General features: G+C 52.3%; 1 protein-coding gene across 1 annotated transcript in view; it reads left to right on the forward strand.

Moving 5' to 3' along the window:
- Window positions 1-22,500, forward strand: part of LOC118228189 (plectin) — a 114,664-nt gene that overhangs the window by 74,075 nt on the left and 18,089 nt on the right. Inside the window, exons 15-31 of the mRNA XM_035419526.1 lie at window positions 1-63; window positions 2,674-2,853; window positions 3,325-3,417; window positions 3,814-3,981; window positions 4,333-4,416; window positions 8,170-8,337; window positions 12,505-12,726; window positions 13,433-13,663; window positions 14,326-14,556; window positions 15,395-15,517; window positions 15,942-16,068; window positions 16,953-17,110; window positions 17,200-17,298; window positions 17,604-17,850; window positions 20,188-20,377; window positions 21,605-21,758; window positions 21,862-22,008. The exon at window positions 1-63 is cut by the window's left edge and continues 201 nt beyond it. Of these exons, the coding sequence (XP_035275417.1) occupies window positions 1-63; window positions 2,674-2,853; window positions 3,325-3,417; window positions 3,814-3,981; window positions 4,333-4,416; window positions 8,170-8,337; window positions 12,505-12,726; window positions 13,433-13,663; window positions 14,326-14,556; window positions 15,395-15,517; window positions 15,942-16,068; window positions 16,953-17,110; window positions 17,200-17,298; window positions 17,604-17,850; window positions 20,188-20,377; window positions 21,605-21,758; window positions 21,862-22,008 (2,685 nt within the window). The remainder of the gene's footprint in view (window positions 64-2,673; window positions 2,854-3,324; window positions 3,418-3,813; window positions 3,982-4,332; window positions 4,417-8,169; window positions 8,338-12,504; window positions 12,727-13,432; window positions 13,664-14,325; window positions 14,557-15,394; window positions 15,518-15,941; window positions 16,069-16,952; window positions 17,111-17,199; window positions 17,299-17,603; window positions 17,851-20,187; window positions 20,378-21,604; window positions 21,759-21,861; window positions 22,009-22,500) is intronic.

Consider the following 22,500-nt stretch of genomic DNA (forward strand, 5'->3'; position numbering starts at 1 on the left):
GCCCAGAGGCTGGGCGCGGAGAAACAGAGGCTGGAGGAGGCGCTGGGGGAGACTGAGGCCAGGGTGAGGGGGAGGGGGGCGGAGTGGGGGGGCGGGGGTGGGGGGGGGGGGGGGGCGACGGGGGCGGTCCAGACCCCGGGCAGCATCAGCACACTGGAGTATAATTACGTTGTGATACACATGAGAATGCAATCAGCTGCCCTTCAGCAGGAGAGGAGCTTTTTTATGTGTTTTTTAAACCTCGTTTATGCAGACAGAGTTAAAATGCATATGAGCACAGGGCTTCCAATTAGCGTTTAGTGCTTATGGAAGCAGCTTCGCCGTTGTTTTTTTACGCCAATGCTCGCTGGCTGTGAGGGGGTGGGGATGCCGGCGTGATAAAGACGGATGGCGCCTCTAGTGTTGCGCGGGGAGACGCGCGCTGTGCGTTCACGACGGCAGGAAGCCACACCTCCCTCAACATGGGCGGGGCTAAAGGGTGGACCAATCACAAAGCTCTTCTCCACAGCAGAAGAGTGTGGTTTTAAAAATGAAGTGTCAGTCACCAACGGTACAAAGACCTCTGCCTCCAGTTTTGCGATTTACGAGACCCCGTTCCATCGTCTCTGTCGTGCTCCTCGTTGATTCCCTCTTGAGTACCGGAGTACTGCACTGCTGCCCCTGCCCAGACCCTCGTGTAAAGCAAGCCGAACTGAACCCATAAACCCCTGAACGCGCTGTGAAATTGGCTCAGTCCTGGAATGAATTGATTGGTCCTCTCGGTTGCTCCTGTATGGACGAACATCCGGTCAGTTTTTACGTGTGAGTGCGTGAGAGAGTGAGAGAGTGAGTGCGTGAGAGAGTGAGAGAGTGAGTGCGTGAGAGAGTGAGAGAGTGAGTGCGTGAGAGAGTGAGAGAGTGAGTGCGTGAGAGAGTGAGAGAGTGAGTGCGTGAGAGAGTAAGAGAGTGGATTACCTGCCGTCGAGGGCTCTGCGGTTATCACTGCTGTGGTTTCCGTGGTGATGACCGCTGCGGTTTCCAGCAGTTACGACCGCTTTCCTGCAGTCGTCTCTGAAACAGACGTGAGGCTGGGGCTTCTGACTGCTGCCTCTGAGTCAGCATCCATCCTGCCCCTACCCCACCCACACCACACCCCCCCTAACCCCCCCCCCACCCCCAGCGCGGAGTTTAACCCCGACCAGCCTGCTCTCCCGCTCCCCACCGCAGGGCTGACATTTAGCTGACGCTCTTATCCAGAGCGACCTCCCAACGCGAAACCAAAGTGGAAAGATCAGGGGATCGAATCGCAGTTCTTTCCTAGCGAGGGGAAAGTACAGTCTCTATCGAGAGAGAGAGAGAGAGAGAGAGAGACTGCAAGAGCAAGAAGTGCAGACTCAGTGGGCAACTTGTCGATTACCCGGACATAACTAAGTCAGGTCATACAAACAAGAGCAAACTACTGGCCTTAAACTTGGTTGTGCGCACGGGACACAAGGAACCACAGGTTCTACAAACGGACAAAGACCCTATTAGGTTTTGGGGGTCGATAGGTGAAAGTTAGAGAGGGTTGGGGTGCAGGAGTTCTGGTGGGTCTTCCAGCCACATGGGGAGGCAACTCTGTGTCCTTCTCACCTTGCCCTGCATCAAACGCGCCCCCCTCCCTCCCCCCCCGCCCCCCCTGTGCTGTAGTATAATAACCCCTCGTTTACTCTCCGCAATCAAAGATCCAAACAGCGCTGCATTTTCCAACCCGCGTTACGCTGATAAATAATGACGCTTCATCACCGGAACTCCGGTAAGAACCCAGCGCATTCTCACACACGGCCAGGGGGGGAAAGGTGTGGATAACAATGTAATTCTACGGCAATTTCTGCAAACACGAATAACAGCTTCGATGGGAGGGGGGGCGTGAAGCGCCACATTATCCAATTTAACCGAGCGACGGGAAGCGCCGATGATGTCATCAGGCCACGGAAACCAAGGCGGAAAAACCGCTCGTCGCCATTAGCGATCGCCTTTTAACGCCCGCCAAATGGGGCAGAGAGAGTCTTTTTTGTTTCTCGCTCGGGCTTGCTTTTGAAATGGGTGATGGAGAGTTTTGGGGCGATGAAGAGGTTGTGTGCGTGCGCCCGTCTGCTTTCCTCTCTGTTCCCGTCGAAGTAGCGTTCGAACCCCTGCAGTACGAGCACAGCGGGAATGGCGGTATTTTTCGGGGGAAGGTGACTCTCGTCATTTTAACTCTTTTTGTTTCGTGTCAGTGCTAAAAAATGGCTTGATGCTGGAGAAGCTTATTGCACGTGTAACTTGTGGTTTCATAAGCGTGTTCGGAAGACGGGTCAGTCCTTACCTTTGATGGTGATGTGTCTAAGAGTCTATTTTAGATTTTGGTCCGTTGCTGTAGAACTGTTCGTTAAATGTTCTTCAGAAGCTTTTGGAAAAGAAACAAATAAATGGACCTTTCTACCCTATTCCAAAAATGTTTAATTCAAATTAATTTTTATTATTATTTTTTATTGTACATGTTCCAGATGTTTTTTGTTTTAATTTTTTTTCATTCCAGGCACTAGGCTGGAATGTACATCTGCTAGTACCTCTACCTGCTTATGATAACAAAGTCGAGCAGTAATGTTTTTGTCGCATTTGGATGACATCACTTCCTGTCCCTAACCCTAACCCCAACCCCGCGCCCTCCAGCTGGCGGAGAGGGAGGAGAGGACGGCCGACCTCGCTGCGGAGGCGGGGTCTCTCCGGGCGCGGCTGCAAGCCGTCGTCGACGACGCCCACGCCGTCCGGCTCCAGCTGCGGAGCTCCCAGGATGCACTGCAGCAGGTGACGGCGGAGCTGCGGGCCTGCAGGAGAGAGGTGGAGGAGCGGGTACGGAAGCGCCGCCCGTTAGCCGCCGCCATGTTCTCTCTGGTATCACATCTGAGCATGACCTGGACTGTGGGGTCGGTCCCCCTAAGACACTGGCTTCTGGTGTGTGTGTGTGTGTGTGTGTGTGTGTGTGCGTGTGTGGGTGTGTGTGTAAAGTAGTGGTCTGTAGGTGCATGTGTACATGTAAAATAGTGGTGTGTGTGTATGTATAACACTGGCCAGCAGCCAGGTAGGGAGGGTTTCAGTCAGTCACTCAACAGCGCCTCCCCTGGTCAGTCAGACACTTGCAGGGTGCTTCTCCAGCACAGTGACTGTGGAGCGGGAGATGGCAGTGGCCGCCAGCACTGTGTAGCATGCTGTTGGCTGCACACCTTTGTGAGGACTTTGCAGTGATGATGCTGGTCTGCGGACGTGATTAGCTGTAGCGGTGAGTGAACACGGCCTGTGTGCTACGATTGTGTCGTTGGGCAGGACTCCCTGATTGGACAGAAGGAGGAGCAGGTGGAGGTGATCCAGGCAGACCTGGAGCAGCTTCAGCAGCAGTACACCACCTGCTACACCCAGGTACACCTGCCTGCCTCACACACCTGTACCCTTTACCTGGTCATACTGCTGTGTGTGCTACAGCACTGAGTGTTTGTGTGTGCGTGTGTACGCGTGTGTGTATGACAGGGGTGTGTATAACAGCGGTGTGTGTGTGAGAGTATGAGTGTTCGTGTTTGTGTGTGTGTCAGAGTGTGTGTTTATAATGGGTGTGTGTGTGCGTGTGTGTGTATAACCGTGGTGTGTGTGTGTATATAACAGTGGTGTGTGCGTGTAAATGCAGTGTGTATGTGTATAACAGTGGTGTGAGTGTATAACAGCGGTGTGTGTGTGTAACAGCGATCCGTGTGTGTATGTGTGTGTGTGTGTGTGTATAACAGAAGTGTGTGTGTATAACCTCAGTGCGCATGTCCCCAGCTGGTGCAGGAGGAGCAGGCCGTGTCGCGGCTGAAGGAGGAGCTCAGAGACTCGGGGGAGCAGAGGGACCTGCTGGCCTCTCAGGTGGCGGAGCTGAACACAGAGACCCAGAGACTGCAGCAGGAACTGGACCTGCTCACAGAGAAACACACTGCCGCACAGCAGGAGGTACAGTACTCAGTGACCTCTGACCCCACAATGACCCCTGACCCCTCCATGACCACTGACCCCTCTCTGACTCTCACCATTACAACTTCTCATTATCTTCTTATTTTTCAGAAGTGCTACTTTAACCCAAGATCTTTAGCCTTTAAATCTGCATATTCAAGAATCAACTTAAATTTTCAAGCATACAACCTTTATTTTTAGAAACTAAACTTGAGGCTAACTAAACATTTTTTTACATCTGTGCAAGAATTGACCTGTATATATTCCAGGTTTGATTATATGTTTCCTATTTGGCCAGTAAAGATGAAAGGGTCCAGGGTCCTATGATTGACAGCTCTGATTGTGGCACAGGTGGCCAGCAGGGACGAAGCGGTGCTGAAACTAACGGCTGATCTGAGATCAGCCCAGGAGCACCTGAGAACAGCCCAGGAGGAGGTGAGGCTGATCTCCCATCCCCAACATCCCCAAGCAAACAAACAGCATCATAACCCACTCTGATACCATTATAGTCCCGATTCACTGTACCTGGTACTGGCAATATTCACTGGTCCCCATTCTGATAATATTACCCAATCAGAAGACCCCACTCCATAATGTTCCTGTACAGTACCCAATCAGAGGACCCCTCTCCATAATATTACTGTACAGCACCCTATCACAGAAACCTGCTCTCATAATGTTACTGTACAGTACCCAATCACAGAACCCCACTGTACCCCACTACTGTACTTTTTGAATGTAGCCTAGAATACAAACAGAGCCTACATCTTTTTCTTTGTATTTTCCCTGCCTGCCTTACCTATGGGCTTTGTGCTACACACACAGCGTGTGAGGACTTTGGCAAACTAAAGTATGACTTGTGAGGACTTTGGCAAACTAAAGTATGACTTGTGAGGACTTTGGCAAACTAAAGTATGACTTGCGAGGACTTTGGCAAACTAAAGTATGACTTGCGAGGACTTTGCCAAACCAAAGTATGACTTGCGAGGACTTTGCCAAACCAAAGTATGACTTGCGAGGACTTTGCCAAACCAAAGTATGACTTGTGAGGACTTTGCCAAACTAAAGTATGACTTGTGAGGACTTTGGCAAACTAAAGTATGACTTGTGAGGACTTTGGCAAACCAAAGTATGACTTGTGAGGACTTTGGCAAACTAAAGTATGACTTGTGAGGTCTTTGGCAAACCAAAGTATGACTTGTGAGGACTTTGCCAAACTAAAGTATGACTTGTGAGGACTTTGGCAAACTAAAGTATGACTTGTGAGGACTTTGCCAAACCAAAGTATGACTTGCGAGGACTTTGCCAAACCAAAGTATGACTTGTGAGGACTTTGCCAAACTAAAGTATGACTTGTGAGGACTTTGGCAAACTAAAGTATGACTTGTGAGGACTTTGGCAAACCAAAGTATGACTTGTGAGGACTTTGGCAAACTAAAGTATGACTTGTGAGGTCTTTGGCAAACCAAAGTATGACTTGTGAGGACTTTGCCAAACTAAAGTATGACTTGTGAGGACTTTGCCAAACTAAAGTATGACTTGTGAGGACTTTGCCAAACCAAAGTATGACTTGTGAGGACTTTGGCAAACCAAAGTATGACTTGTGAGGACTTTGCCAAACTAAAGTATGACTTGTGAGGACTTTGGCAAACTAAAGTATGACTTGTGAGGTCTTTGGCAAACCAAAGTATGACTTGTGAGGACTTTGCCAAACTAAAGTATGACTTGTGAGGACTTTGGCAAACTAAAGTATGACTTGTGAGGACTTTGCCAAACCAAAGTATGACTTGCGAGGACTTTGCCAAACCAAAGTATGACTTGTGAGGACTTTGCCAAACTAAAGTATGACTTGTGAGGACTTTGGCAAACCAAAGTATGACTTGTGAGGACTTTGGCAAACTAAAGTATGACTTGTGAGGTCTTTGGCAAACCAAAGTATGACTTGTGAGGACTTTGCCAAACTAAAGTATGACTTGTGAGGACTTTGGCAAACTAAAGTATGACTTGTGAGGACTTTGCCAAACCAAAGTATGACTTGTGAGGACTTTGGCAAACCAAAGTATGACTTGTGAGGACTTTGCCAAACTAAAGTATGACTTGTGAGGACTTTGGCAAACTAAAGTATGACTTGTGAGGACTTTGGCAAACTAAAGTATGACTTGTGAGGTCTTTGGCAAACCAAAGTATGACTTGTGAGGACTTTGCCAAACTAAAGTATGACTTGTGAGGACTTTGGCAAACTAAAGTATGACTTGTGAGGACTTTGCCAAACCAAAGTATGACTTGTGAGGACTTTGGCAAACCAAAGTATGACTTGTGAGGACTTTGGCAAACCAAAGTATGACTTGCGAGGACTTTGCCAAACCAAAGTATGACTTGCGAGGACTTTGCCAAACCAAAGTATGACTTGTGAGGACTTTGCCAAACCAAAGTATGACTTGTGAGGACTTTGCCAAACCAAAGTATGACTTGTGAGGACTTTGCCAAAGTAAAGTATGCCTTGTGAGGACTTTGGCAAACTAAAGTATGACTTGTGAGGACTTTGCCAAAGTAAAGTATGCCTTGTGAGGACTTTGCCAAACTGAAGTATGACTTGTGAGGACTTTGCCAAAGTAAAGTATGCCTTGTGAGGACTTTGCCAAACCAAAGTATGACTTCTGAGGACTTTGCCAAAGTAAAGTATGACTTGTGAGGACTTTGTCAGTTGAAGTCTGTTTGAAGTCCCGGGTGACAGTTTATTTATTTATTTCCGGGACCGGTCAGTTATTTGTTTTGCTGGAGTGCCGCTTGTTTGTTATAAAGTAGGACAGCACTGTCACTTCAGTACAGCAGGGAGTGTTTTGACTTCCTTGAAAGTTTTTTATTTTATTTTGTATTTGTTTATTTTATAGGAGAGGCAGGGGCAGTTATGCTCAACTCTGCTGAACCAACCCCCCCCCCCCCCCCCCCCCTTCCCCCCAATCATTAGCATGCTGGCCAAGTTATCTGCAGAATACTTACGCCAACTGGCCAAATGTTTGTGATGTTATTTATTTATGTTACCCTCTCAATTATTCATTTGTTTATTTATTCATGCCAGAACTGTGTTTGGAAAATTCATTTTTTGCTGAAGGGCACAAACACCCCCCCCCCCCCCCCACCCCCATGGAAAGAGAAAGAACATGGGGGTGGGGTGGGGGGTGGGGGGTTGGTTGGGGTGCATCAGCCTCGTTAGCAATTACCTTGCGTAGCTTTTTCCCCCAAACCTCACAGGGAGATGTCGTCATTCTAATCTGGATGAGCAGCTGAGGGGAGAGAGAGAGAGAGAGAGAGAGAGAGAGACGTGGGAAATGAGGAGGGAGAACATGAGTTCATTCCATTTTTTTTGCTGATTCTTTTTCTAAACTTTCGGGGAGTTACCGTGTCGGGGTGTGTGTGTGTTGTCGGTCACGGTGGCGGGACAGCGGGTGCATTGGAACCCGTGTGTTTATTTGCTTTACCTCCATGTCTCAGTGCTCTCCATACTTTGTCTACATTCAGCATGTTTTTCAATAGCCGGTAATAGGGTTTAGTTTATTGCCTTCTGTAAACACGATTATTAGCATAACTGTCTGGGGAATATTAAACCTTGTGTTGTGATGACAGCCGCTCTACTGTGTTGTGACAGTGACTCGGTTGTGCATGGTCACATTCAGGCTGTGGTCATAGTTACCACCCTACGTGCAGTGGCAAGTGTTGTGTAGTCACAGTTAACTGTGCTATGTGTCAGTGATGTGCTGCTGTGTGATCACAGTTAACTGTGCTATGATACATAGTAACAGTGACTGTGCTGTGTGGTTAGTTGCTATGATACATAGTAACAGTGACTGTGCTGTGTGATTAGTTGCTATGATACATGGTAACAGTGACTGTGTGGTGTGGTTAGTTGCTATGATACGTGGCAACGATGACTGTGCTGTTTGGTGCGTTGCTGTGATACATGGTAACAGTGACTGTGCTGTGTGGTGAGTTGCTGTGATACGTGGTAACAGTGACTGTGCTGTGTGGTTAGTTGCTGTGATACGTGGTAACAGTGACTGTGCTGTGTGGTGAGTTGCTATGATACGTGGTAACAGTGACTGTGCTGTGTGGTGCGTTGCTGTGATACACGGTAACAGTGACTGCTGTGTTGTGAGTTGCTATGATACACAGTGATTGTGCTGTGTGCAGCTGACAGGGCAGGTGCAGGAGACGCAGGCTCAGGAGGAGGAGGTGAGGGCCCTGCAGAAGGAGGTGCAGCGTCTGCAGGAGGCCCTGAGCCTGAAACAGAGTGCTGTGGAAGAGGAGCAGCAGAGGAGCGCTCAGCTGCAGCAGGAGAGAGACACTCTGCAGGCACAGGTAGAGCATGCAGCACATACACACACACATACACACACACACACACACACATACAGACACATACACAGCCGACACACACACTCACACATAAACACACACACACTCACACACACAAACACACACACACTCACACACACGCACACGCACACACAAACACACACTCACACACACACACACACATACAGACACATACACACAAACACACATACACAGCCGACACACACACTCACACATAAACACACACACACTCACACACAAACACACAAACACACACACACATACACACAAACATATACACACAAACACGCATACACAGCCGACACACACACTCACACATAAACACACACACACTCACACACACACACACACACACACATACACACAGACATATACACACAAACACGCATACACAGCCGACACACACACTCACACATAAACACACACTCACACACACACTCACTAACATACACAGAAAAAGGACGAGCTCACTATCCCTTGTTCCTCACCTCCCAATCCTGAGTTCTGATTGGCTACCGTCGTTTAATAAGCATCATATCGCTCTCCCCTCAGTTCCGCCATTTATCCTGACTTTGTTTGTGTTCTAACATTATTTGTGCGCTGCAAACGTTTCTCAGTGTGGCTTTTATCCTCCTTTTTATTCCTCTGTTTGTTTTTGTTTTAATTGGAGGCGATTTGAATGAGTCGCATTGATTTCTGTTTCCTGGGTAAATGAGGAGAGAGAAGGAGAGGGCCTGTTCTATCGCTGTTTTCCCTAACAGGGAGTCCTCCTCCCCCCCCCCCCCCCCCCCCGCCTGGTGGCAGGCCTGTGTGTGGGAAACGGCCACACCCTCCCGAATGAGCCCGGGGACGCTCACATCCACCCTGCCGAGGCTCTACCAGTTTACACAGGCCGGCAGTGCAGGGCGCCCTCTACTGGTGAACTCATATAGCGGGTGAAGTCTGTTGGAAAAGTTGTTCACAGACAATAGTGACCGGTTTCACAAAGCAGGAAATGGACGGAGCAAAATGCTTTCAGATCAGATTCAAATCGATCACTGTGTTGTGCTGTGGAGAGCAAGATTTCTGGATCAGAGAAGTCAGTGACTGACAGCTCTTTGTAGCTCTATCCGTTATGAGTTTTGTTGAAAGTCTTTTCACCATCCCTAGTGAGAGCTGCTGACATCTGGACACTTGGGTTTATAACGATGCACAACTTTTATTAGCTTATTTATTCTGTTTGTGTCTTTTGTCGTTTGGTATTTTCAGAGAACGTCTGCTTTACTCTGTCAAATCTATCTTTGTTCTGTATCTGAACACGTCCATGACAGATTTATTAATGTAGTTGTAATTAATGCAGTCGCTGAAACGGTCAGGGTAGTTGTGTTTCTTTGTTTTCTTTGCTGTTGGCTGAAGTATATTTGCACTGTCGATCTTTAAAGGTGACTGAAGTGCCTGTAAGAGAGTCTGTAAAAGCTGTGATGTCACTGAAACACAGCGCCCCCCCCGCACCGAGGTTCGGATCTCACACAGGGGTGCTGGACCCGCCGTCCACTGAACACCGCGTTAAACCGCTTCCCTGTCCCGACCCCTTTCATTCTGACTGATGACTCTGTTTATTCTCTGCATAATCCCCCCCCCCCCCCCCGACACACACACACACAGACACACACGCACACACACGCACACACACACACACACACACACGCACACACACATCACTTTCCTTTCCAGTCTCTCCCCACACTTTACCCTCCCCAGCAGGAAAATGATATTAGAAACAAAATGAGATTTGAAATTTGGTGTTTGACAAGCGCCTCTGATGAAAGGCCTTCATCGCCGGGCCAACCCCCCCCTCCCCCCCATCGCCTGGTCCCCCCCCCCCCCCCCGGCGCATGGAGATTTTATGCTAATGACAGTGCGGGGGCCAAACGATCTGGCGGGAAATTAATCAGCGGCGGAGCGGGAGAGAAAGAGAAGGGGAAAGACGGAGAGAAAAAGAGAGAGGGAGGGGGGGATGAAGAGAGAGAGAGAGAGAGAGAAAGAAAGAGAGGGGGCAGACGGAGAGATAGAGAAATGGATGGAAAGAGAGGGAGAGACAGAGAGAACAATTGAGATAGAGGGAGAGAATAAGAGAGAGAGAGGGAATGAGAAAGATGGAGAGAATGAGAGGGAGAGAGAGAGGGAGATGGAGAGAGAACGAGAGAGAGAATGAGAGAGAGAGGACGAAAGAGAGAGAGGGAAAAGAAGGAGAGAGAGAGGGAGAAACAGAGAGGGAGAGAGAGAGAGAGGGGGGGAGACGGAGAGAGCGAGAGAGAGGGAGAGAGAGAGAGAGAGAGGGAGAGAGAGAGAGAGGGAGACGGAGAGAGAGAGAGAGAGGGAGAAACAGAGAGAGAGAGAGGGAGCGAGAGAGAGAGGGAGAGAGAGAGAGAGAGAGAGAGAGAATAAGAGAGAGAGAGGGAGACGGAGAGAGAGAGAGAGAGAGGGAGAGAGCAAGACAGTGAGAAAGGGAGACGGAGAGAGAGAGAGAGAGAGAGAGAGAGAGAGAGAGAATGAGAGCGAGAGAGAGAGAGGGAGACGGAGAGAGAGAGAGAGAGAGAGAGAGAGAATAAGAGAGAGAGAGAGAGAGAGGGAGACGGAGAGAGAGAGAGAGAGAGAGGGAGACGGAGAGAGAGAGAGAGAGAGAGAGAGTGAGAGCGAGAGAGAGAGAGAGAGAGAGAATGAGAGAGAGAGAGAGAGAGAGAGAGCGAGAGAGAGAGAGGGAGAGAGAGAGGGAGACGGAGAGAGAGAATAAGAGAGAGCGAGAGAGAGAAAGAGGGAGTGCGGGGGCCTCTTTATAACCCCCCCCGTCTCCGTGGCCCGTCTCTCGTGGCGGTTGCCGCGGGGCGTTGCCGGGCTGATGAGTTTCGGGAGCGAGGCGGCGAGCGGGGAAATTACCCAGGCAGCTCAGCGCTGATTGATGCGCTAATTTATGCGCCGGCGCCGCCGTAATGTGGATTAGACACTTCTCCCGCCAAAACACCGCCTCCTCATCAGGGTGGGGGGGCACGCAGTACCCCCATCTCAACCCGCTACCCACCCCCCCTCGTCCTCATTCCTCATTCCCTCCTTTAATGTCTCTGGTTTTATTTGTCCTGTTTGTCTGTCTGGTGGTGGTTTTGTTTTAACCTCCCACCCCACGTCTCCCCCCGTGTGGGTAAATATCTGACTGACTTATACTCCTGGGGGGGGGGGGGGGTGGAGATTCATTAGAGGAAGCGGAGCTTTGCAGCGAGCTACCCCCCCCCCCCCCTTGCCCTGAGAGAGATATCTGCGCTCTGTCTAATGGAGTCACTATCAGATCCCACTCTTTTTTTAGAATAGCACAATTACACCGCCTTTAATGATCTTTACAAACCCAAGAACAGTTATGGGCTTTTTTTATTTTTTTAAATTTATCTTTTTGTGTATCGTGCTGAGATTACACTCGGAGGCTCTGTGAAGACAAAGACGATTCGCAAATGTGCGCTTCCCCCCCCCCACCCCCCCCCTTTCTCCCTCTCGCTCTCCGAAACCGCATTACAAGTCCGCGAGATTTATTATTCTTACCCTGCGAGACATCTGTTACACAGCTTCTTATTTTTGTAATGCATCATCAGCCGGGGGGAAAAATAATATTATCCCATCAGAGATATTGTACTCTGGAGTGTGGAAAACTCTAATGTGGAGTTTGAGCCATTAGGGCTCCCTGGAGGAGCTGCAGGGAGAGGCGGGGGCAGGAGCTGTCTGTCTCTATGCCTGTCTGTTTGCCTGTCTGTCTGTCTCTCTGTCTGTATGCCTGTCTGTCTGTGTCTGTCTGTCTCTGTATGTTTTCCTGTCTGTCTCTCTGGCTGTATGCCTGTCTGTCTGTCTCTCTGTCTGTATGCCTGTCTGTGTCTCTGTCTGTATGTCTGTCTGTGTCTTTCTGCATATCTCTCTGTTTGCTGGTTTGTCTGTCTTTCTGTGTGTTTGGCTGTCTGTCTCTCTCTGTTTGCCTGTCTTTCTGTCTGTTGGTCTGTCTTTCTTTTTGTCAGTCAGTGTATCTGTCCTTCTGGCTGTCTGTGTGTGTGTGTGTGTGTCTCTGTCTCTGTTTTTGTGTGTGTGTTAAGCAGCAGCTTGCTTCCTGTTCACTCGTGTCCCGCTGCCTTTCAGTGCGAGGGCCAGCAGGGGGCGCTGTGCGGCCTGCGCGAGGAGCTGGAGCGCTGCCAGGAGGAGGCGCGGGCGCAGGGGGAGCGCAGGGAGGAGGAGGCGCAGGGTCTGAGGGAGCAGCTGCAGGAGGTCCAGGCCCGGGCGGAGCAGCACCGCTCCAGCGCCGACGGGCTCCGGGCCGACCTCGAGCACGCCCAGAACCGCCGGAGAGAGGCGGAGGAGGAGGTGCGTCTGTGTGTCCCTCAAACCCGTGCGTGTGTCCCTCAAACCCTGAGTACCCCACGACCAAAACCCAGCGGGTCCTCTCTCTGCTGCATGTGCTCTCTGTCTCTGTGAGAGGACATGTCTGTTTAAACTCTATCTCTCTAACTCTGCAGTGTGTATGCATGTGTGTGTGTGTGTGTGTGTGTGTGTGTGTGTGTGTGTGTGTGTGTGTGTGTGTGTGTGTGTTTTCAGGGCTCATACGTGAGTGCGATTTTACTTTATTTTTCTGGGTGTGCGGTTGGGTAGTGTACGTATGTGAACATGTGAGTGATGTGTGTTAGGTCCATGAGAGTCTGTGCTTCTAACCAGATGATGCTGTGTTTATATGCGACTGATCATGCATGTGTGATTATGTGCGAGTATGTGTGTGTAGGTGTGTGTGAGTGATGTGTGTGAGTTTGTGAGTATGTGTGTGTGTGTAGGTGTGTGTGAGTTTGTGAGTATGTGTATGTAGGTGTGTGTGTGAGTGATGTGTGTGAGTTTGTGAGTATGTGTGTGTAGGTGTGTGTGCGTGTGTGAGTACATGTCTGTAGGTGTGTGTGTGAGTTTGTGAGTATGTGTGTGTAGGTGTGTGTGCGTGTGTGTGTGTGTGAGTTTGTTCTGCTCCTCTCTCTCTCTCTCTCTCTTTCTCTCTCTCTCTCTCTGAGTGCTCACCCTGTTCTTGCAGGGCTTGCAGCGAGACGGCAGGCTGCGGGCCCAGGAGGCGGAGCTGACCAAGCTGCGGGCGGCCCTGCAGGAGGCGGAGTCTGTTGCCGCGGACGCGGAGGCCCGCCTGGAGCCTCTCTCTCAGTCTGTGGACCTGAGCAGGCAGAAGTACCAGGCCTGCCTGGCCAAGGTCACCCAGCTGGAGAGCACCCTGCAGGCCCGAGAGAGGGACCTGGAGGAGGCCAGAGCACAGGTTAGGAAACACACACACACGCAAACACACACACACACATACACACACACACACATACACTCACACACATACATACACACACACACACATACACTCACACACATACATACACACACACACACACACACTCACATGCACACACATACATACACACACACACACACACACTCACACGCACATGCACACACATACATACACACACATACACTCACACACATACATACACACACACACACACTCACACGCACGCACACGCATACACACGCGCACACACACACACACATACATACACACACACACGCATACACACACACACGCACACACACACACAGACACACACACACACACTCGCACACACCCACACACACATTCACATACACATACCAGACACATGCACCAGAGCCATGCACGCCATTTTGAAAAACCTGATGTAATATTATTTCATATAGATTATCCCCTCAGAGGCTGATGTTGGATCAGAATCCTCAGGGTTTGAATGGGGCTGAAGGAGCTGCTGATGTCATCAGTAAGCTGTACAGTGCTTATGGTGCTGAGCTCTGCGCAGTGGGGCCCTTAGAGCGCACAGTGAGCGCGTGCGGGCGAGCGAGCGAGCGGGCAGCTCGGCTGCGCTCTCACAGGTGTGTGCGCCCCCGCCTGCGCAGGTGTCCGAGCGGGAGGAGCAGGTGGCGCGTCTGCGGGCGGAGGTGGCGGCGCTGCACGGCGACCTGCGGGCGCACTGCGCGCAGCTGGAGAGCGGGGACGACGCCCTCAGCGCGCTCAGCCAGCAGCTGCGCAGCACGCAGCAGGAGCTGCAGGAGTCCCGCAGCCACGGGCAGGAGTGTGAGCAGGTCATCGGCACCCTGAGGGAGAGCTGCGCAGATCTGCGAAGGCAGGTCAGTACACATACACACTCACACACACACACAGGGCAGGAGTGTGAGCAGGTCATCGGCACCCTGAGGGAGAACTGCGCAGAGCTGCGCAGACAGGTCAGTACACATACACACTCACACACACACACACGCACACTCACACACACACACACACACACACAGGGCAGGAGTGTGAGCAGGTCATCGGCACCCTGAGGGAGAACTGCGCAGAGCTGCGCAGACAGGTCAGTATACACACACACACAGGGCAGGAGTGTGAGCAGGTCATCGGCACCCTGAGGGAGAACTGCGCAGAGCTGCGCAGACAGGTCAGTACACATACACACACGCACACACACACAGGGCAGGAGTGTGAGCAGGTCATCAGCACCCTGAGGGAGAACTGCGCAGAGCTGCGCAGACAGGTCAGTACACATACGCACTCACACACACACACACACACACACACACACACTCACACACACACACACGCGCACGCACACGGGCAGGAGTGTGAACAGGTCATCGGCACCCTGAGGGAGAACTGCGCAGATCTGCGCAGGCAGGTTAGTCTGCCTGCGTGTGATAAGCAGAAACACACACACACACTGGGTGGGGGGGTGTTGATGCTGTCTGTGCTTCACTGGTGTAAGGACCAGTGTGCAACTCCACAGCCCAAACACAGGCCCCGCCCACTCCTGCGTCCAGAACACACCTCCAAAATTTGTGTGCAAATGGGTGTGTCTGTGGCCAAATTAGTGATGCTTTCATTAGCTAGCCTGTGTGTGTGTGTGTGCAGGTATGCGTGCGTGCATGTCCCTGCACATTTATGTATGTTCTTGTGTGTGTGGCCTCCCAGGTAGAAGAGCAGGAGGAGATGGTTGTGACGGTCCAGGCAGATTTCTCAGCCTACCGAGCGACTCACATGCACGCAGACTCGGACTACAACTCCCAGCTTTCCCGCATCCAGGAACTCCAGCAGGTAGGCCCCGCACACAGACCCCATTGATCCCAAGACCCCAAGCCCTTGTGCAAGGTCCCAGCTAGCAGGTTCTGCCATCATATCACTCATCCTGTGTCCAGCCCAGTGGTGGCTTTCACAGCTGTGATATTTAAGGAACCCAGCCTGAGAGAGGTGTCATTATATGGACTAGATTTGCCAGGTCATGTAGTGGAGGCAGTGACCCTCAGGGTGTTCAGGCTTGACTCAGTCCTGGATGCTCTTTAGTCTGTAGGTAAATAAGGAGCCTTGTTGGGCTGAGTGGCCTGTTTTCATCATTATGTGTTCTCGTGTTCTTATTGGGTGAGGCCGTATTGGCAGGTAATGGGTGTGCGGTCCTCCCTCCTGTGGGGGGCGCTGTGGTGGATGTGGGACCGGTGTGTGAGCAGGGCTTATCTGTCCCCAGGCGCTGTCCCGTGCCATGGAGCAGTGTGCCCAGGGCAGCCAGGCGCTGAGCGAGAGTCAGGCCACACAGCAGCAGCTCAGAGACGAGGTGTGCCGAGTCAGCGAGCAGAGAGACAGCAGCAAGACAGGTGAGGCTGCACCTGTACTCACACCTGTACAGAGTACACCTGGGCGGAGTACACCTGGGGATACCTGTACAGAGTACACCTGTACACACCTGTACTCTCATACCTGTACAGAGTACACCTGGGGATACCTGTACTCTCATACCTGTACAGAGTACACCTGAGCACACCTGTACTCTCATACCTGTACAGAGTACACCTGAGCACACCTGTACTCTCATACCTGTACAGAGTACACCTGGACACACCTGCACTCTCATACCTGTACAGAGTACACCTGAGCACACCTGTACTCTCATACCTGTACAGAGTACACCTGAGCATACCTGTACAGAGTACACCTGAGCACACCTGCACTCTCATACCTGTACAGAGTACACCTGGACACACCTGCACTCTCATACCTGTACAGAGTACACCTGAGCACACCTGTACTCTCATACCTGTACAGAGTACACCTGAGCACACCTGTACTCTCATACCTGTACAGAGTACACCTGGGGATACCTGTACTCTCATACCTGTACAGAGTACACCTGGACACACTTGTACTCTCATACCTGTACAGAGTACACCTGGACACACCTGTACTCTCATACCTGTACAGAATACACCTGGGGATACCTGTACTTTCATACCTGTACAGAGTACACCTGGGGATACCTGAACTTTCATACCTGTACAGAGTACACCTGGGGATACCTAAACTCTCATACCTGTACAGAGTAAACCTGAGCACACTTGTGCTCTTATACCTGTACAGCTGTGTGTGTGTGTATGTTCATGTCTGTTTGTGTGTAGGTGTGTATCTGTGTTTATGTGTATATATATATATGTGTGTATGTGTGTGTGTGTCCTTGTGTAACGTCTGTACCTGTGTGTTGCAGAGGCCTTGAGGCTGCAGGAGGTGCTGAGCGAGCTGAAGGGGGAGCTGCTGGGGGAGGTGCAGAGGAGGCAGGCGGAGGTGGAGCTGGTGGAGCAGCAGGCTGCCCGGCTGGAGGAGGACCTGCGGGTGGCACTCCGTCAGTGCGCCCAGAAAGAGCAGGTACACACTGGGCGGAGTCACTGCCCGGCCCCGCCCAGAAAGAGCAGGTACACACAGGGCGGAGTCACTGCCCGGCCCCGCCCACAAAGAACAGATACACACAGGGCGGAGTCACTGCCCGGCCCCGCCCACAAAGAACAGATACACACAGGGCGGAGTCACTGCCCAGCCCCGCCCAAAAAGAGCAGGTACACACAGGGCGGAGTCACTGCCCGGCCCCGCCCACAAAGAACAGATACACACAGGGCGGAGTCACTGCCCGGCCCCGCCCACAAAGAACAGATACACACAGGGCGGAGTCACTGCCCAGCCACGCCCAAAAAGAGCAGGTACACACAGGGCGGAGTCACTGCCCAGCCCCACCCTGCAACTGCTGGTACACACAGGGCCGAGTCACCTCCTGAACCGCTATATGCGATAGGCTGTCGGTGCGCATGGCGTTTCCATGGCGTTTCCATGGCGCTGCTCAGAGAGCACGCTCTCCACGTTGCAGGCGGTGCAGAAGAGGGACGCCCTGCTGAGGAAGTCGGAGGCGGACCTGGTGGAGGCGCGCAGCGCCATCCGGGCCAAGGCCGCCGAGGCGGAGAGGCAGGCCGCCGCCCACCGCGCGCTGGAGGCCGACGCCCACCGCGCCCGGAGGGAGAGCCAGCAGAGGGAGAGCGAGTGCTCCGCCCACAGGGCGGAGCTTCTGCAGCTGAGGGAGGAGCTGAAGGAGGCTCAGACGCGCTGCAGGGACGCAGGTAAGAGAGGAGGCCGGTGAGCGTCGATGGCGCTGGAGCTCAGCGCAGGACGGGGCGGTGCTCTCACCCTCGCCTGTGTGATCGGGGTGACGGGTGCGTGTGTGTGCGGGACGGGGCGGTCTGTGCGGGCGCCGGGGAGATTAATGGGGCGCTAACGCGGGCGGGTAATTGTCTTCATGTGGACGGAGGGAGAGGGCAGGGCGAGGTGGCCGCTCAATATGGCTGTCCCCGGAGCTGATTTGTGGCGCGTCGTCGTCTCCCTAAATCACGGCGGGGAGGCGGAGAAGGCAGTTAGAGAGAGGGCTGAGAGCGGGCGGGAGCAGGAACCGGCTAGCACGCCACGGTAAGGGCGGCAGGGCCCGGGTAGCGGGGCGGGGTGAAGGAGCGGGGTACCATAGCAGGGTAGGGGAGCGGGGTAGCGGGGCGGGGTAGCAGGGTAGGGTCGCGTAGCGTAGTGGGGTAGTGTAGCGGGACTGGGTAGCGTAGCAGGGTAGGGTCGCGTAGCGTAGTGGGGTAGTGTAGCAGGGCTGGGTAGCTTAGCAGGGTAGCGTAGCGGGGCTGGGTAGCGCAGCGGGGTAGCGTAGCAGGGCTGGGTAGCGTAGCAGGGTAGCTTAGCAGGGTAGCGTAGCGGGGCTGGGTAGCGTAGCGGGGTAGTGGGGCTGGGTAGTGGAGCAGGGTAGCATAGCTGGGTAGCGTAGCGGGGGTAACAGAGCGTGCCTGAGGGCCGGCTTTAATAACCTGGGCATGCCGCTCACCTGTCTGTGCGGAGCTGCAGCGCTCGATGTGAGAGAGCTCATCAATTCAGCACCCCGGGCTCTGCCACTCTCTACAGCACACACACACACACACACACACACACACTCACACACACATACACACACTCACACAGACACTCAGGACATCACACACACACACACTCACACACGCATACACCCACACACGCGCACACACACACACACACACACCTCTGCATGCACACACACAAACACACACACACATCCGGATACACACGCGGACACACACGCACACACACACACCTCTGCATGCACACACACAAACACACACACACACAGCTCAAGCTGCGCACACAAGGATCAACCAAGGACGAGTTTAAATTAACACAAACTTGGGCATCCCCACACACACACACACACAAACACACATACACAGGCAAGGACCAAACAAGGACAAGTCCAAATTAATACAATCACTCAAACACACACACACACACACACACACTCACACAGACATATCAACCCAAGACAAGGACAAATGAACGCCCACGTGCCCACACACACACACACACGCACACACACACAGCTACTCAGGACATGCACACACATCCGCACGCTCACACGCACACACACACACACACACACACACAAAGATCATTAAAGGACAAGGCAAGTAGCTCTCGCTCATATTCATATCCAGGCATACTGTACACTGTGGATGAGATGAGATGAGATCGATATCCTCACCCACAGACTTGCTAGCACAGGGCTAGCTCACCTGCTTCCCATGGGTCCTGGAAACCTTGAAAAGAGCTTCATTTTCAGTTTTTTTGATCTTCGGTTTTGATTTGATTTGATTTTCATTTTACAGTTGGCTGATTTTGTGTTGGCTCATGCATTTTTACAGAACTGTCCTTTCTCCTTAGCTATGGATATAGATCATACAGCAAAAATCCAAATATTGAACACTCAACAGCATCTGCATTGAGAAATTGGCCTTATAAGCTCAAGCACATTAGAAGACTCATTCATAAAGTTTTGTATAAAAATGAGATATTTGAAGACATCTGAAGGTCACTCATACCTATACCTAAATTAAGACTTAACTGAAGGTCACTTCATTTAGCAGTATAAATACTGTAGAATCCCAGGGTTTTAAGCCTACAAAAGGCCTTCCTTCGGAATACAGACAGCCTAAAATGTTTAAGCTAATATCTGCATGTATTTGTGTGTGTGCGTGTCCACTGCAGTAATGTGTGGCTCTTTAGCATTCTGTCCAGTACTGTCGTACTCTTGTCTGCTTTTGACCTGTGACCTGGGTTTTTCGGGCGCCTTGGTGACACAGGGGTTAGCACTGTTGCCTCGCTGCGTGGAGGTTCCATGTTCTCCCCGTGTTCGCGTGGGTTTCCTCCGGGTACTCCAGTTTCCTCCCACAACCAAAACATGCAGCCCAGGGACTACAGATGAATATTAGCCCTCCTGGCTAACTCTGGCGCGTTTACAGAAAATGTTATTAATGTGCAATGTCGTGTGAAATAAAGAAATAAATTAAATGTTACCCGACGCTGGTACCGGTGCCCACGTCCCGTCTGTGCGTGCGCAGTGCAGGAGCTGGCCCGGCAGGAGGAGAAGATGGCGCTGGTGGAGGGCGGGCAGCAGCGGGCGCAGGAGCAGCTGGGCGAGAGGGTGGCGGAGGTGGTGCGGGCGGAGCAGGCCCAGAGGAGGCTGCAGGCCGAGCTGCGCAGACTGAAGGAGCAGCTGGCCCAGGCGGAGCAGCAGATCCAGGACTACAGGTACAGCCCAACCCATAGATCCCAGACTACAGGTACAACCTGACCCATAGATCCAGGACTACAGGTGCAGCCTGACCCATAGATCCAGGACTACAGGTACAGCCTGACCCATAGAGCCAGGACTACAGGTACAACCCAATGTGTAGAGCCAGGACTACAGGTACAGCCCAGCGTGTAGATATTAACAAGTCAAACAACAAAAAAAGGAAAAATTATTTTGAAATGACAAAGTAAATAAGAGCTTATGATAAATGAAACAGATAAATTAAATGAGGTGAGTTTTCAGTTGGCTAGTGCAGATTTTAATAGCCGAATAGTCTTAGCTCTCTGGTGTGATGTGGGAGGAGTTTCACAGCAATATTCCTCCACCCGTCTCGCGCTCGGTACAGCTCGACGCTCGATGTTCCAGATCATTCCAGGTCAGGGCCTCCCGCAGTGTCGGATGCCTTGGGGCGGGGGGTAATGTCCGTGAGTGGAGGGGCGTTGGGGAACCAGCGCCTTGCCGAAGGTCTCATGTTCAGCGAGCCGACCTCCCTCCCCCTGGCACAGCGTAGGCCCACAGCCTGCCAATACGCATTAGGAGGGATTTGGTAATTAAGGGCTAAATTGGGTGTTTGTGGGCCGGGGGGGGGGGGGGCCCGGGTCCCGGCAGGGGCGCGGACGGGGTGGGGGGGGCGGGGGGGGGTTCTAATTGCCGCAGATATTGATTGGCCGGCAGAGAGGGGGGGCGCGGGGGAGATTTTCGCGAGCCATCGATTAGCTGTTACCGTGGTGCCTACACGTCAATGAGAACAGGCTAAGGCCTGCTAGTTTCCCAATACCCCCGCTGGGGCTGGGCGTGACACAGCAGCTCCCAAACGCCGCGTTTCCCCTCCTTTAGCCCCGTCGCTCCTTTAACCGCTGATTAACGGCTGCTCTCCCGGGCTCGGGTCAGAGCAGGGGCTGAGCAGGCGGAAAGGCCGCTCACTGCTCGCCGCTCAGACGCTTTCCAGATCGTTCCGCTCTCCGTTTTAATGCGTTACCTGTGAGTTCCCCTGAGTATATCGCTCCGGCTGGCTTACGAATAGTTTTTTATAAATAAATGGCGGTTTACTGAGCGCGATGGCGTCTGTGTCACAGTGCTCTGACAGTAGATATGGCGGTTTACTGAGCGCGATGGCGTCTGTGTCTCAGTGCTCTGACAGTAGAGATGGCGGTTTACTGAGCGCGATGGCGTCTGTGTCTCAGGGCCCTGGTGGAGAGGCTGAAAGGGGAGGTTGGCGGGAGCAGGCAGGCCCAGCTGAGCGCGCAGCAGGACAGCCTCCTCCACCAGCAGGGGGCGCAGCAGCTGGAGGCGGAGCTGGCCAGCAGCAGGGAGCTGGTGAAGAGACTGCAGCTGCAGGTAGGCGTGGCTGTGACCCGTGCGTGCGCGTGTGCGTACATACGTGTGTGTGTGTATGTGTGTTTACATATATATGTGTGTGTGTGTGTGTGTGTGTGTGCAGCTGCAGGAGCAGGCGGAGTCAGGCCGGGCGTTGAGGGCGGAGCTATCTCAGGAGCAGAGCAGACAGCAGGAGCTGCAGGGTCGAGCCCAGAGCAGCAGAGAGAGAGAGAGCAGCCTGGAGGCTAAGCTCAACTCTACAGCTAGCCTGGTGAGTTAGCTTATACACACACACACACTCACACACACACACACACACACACACACACACACACTCACACACACTCTCTCACACACACTCACACACACACACACACACACACACTCACAAACACACACACACACACACTCTCTCACACACACACACACACACACACACACATACTCTCTCACACACTCACACACACACACGCACACACACACACACTCTCTCACACACACACACGCACGCGCACACACACACACACATACACCCCCCTGCCATGCCCAGTACTATAACCCTGTCTCTACCACAGGTCTTAGAGGACACATTATCAGTGTGTTTTACCCACAGTGGTAGTGAGTAAGGGCATTGAGACATACGCACACGCTGCCGATACAGATGTCAGCGGTCAGTGGGGGGGGGGTGGGTCAGTGGGGAGGGGGGGGGGGGGTTACTGAGGCCTGCAGAAACCCCCTTCTCCTGTGGAGAGGAAAGACGCTT

This window comes from Anguilla anguilla, chromosome 5 (assembly GCF_013347855.1).
Source record: "Anguilla anguilla isolate fAngAng1 chromosome 5, fAngAng1.pri, whole genome shotgun sequence".
Lineage (NCBI taxonomy): Eukaryota > Metazoa > Chordata > Actinopteri > Anguilliformes > Anguillidae > Anguilla > Anguilla anguilla.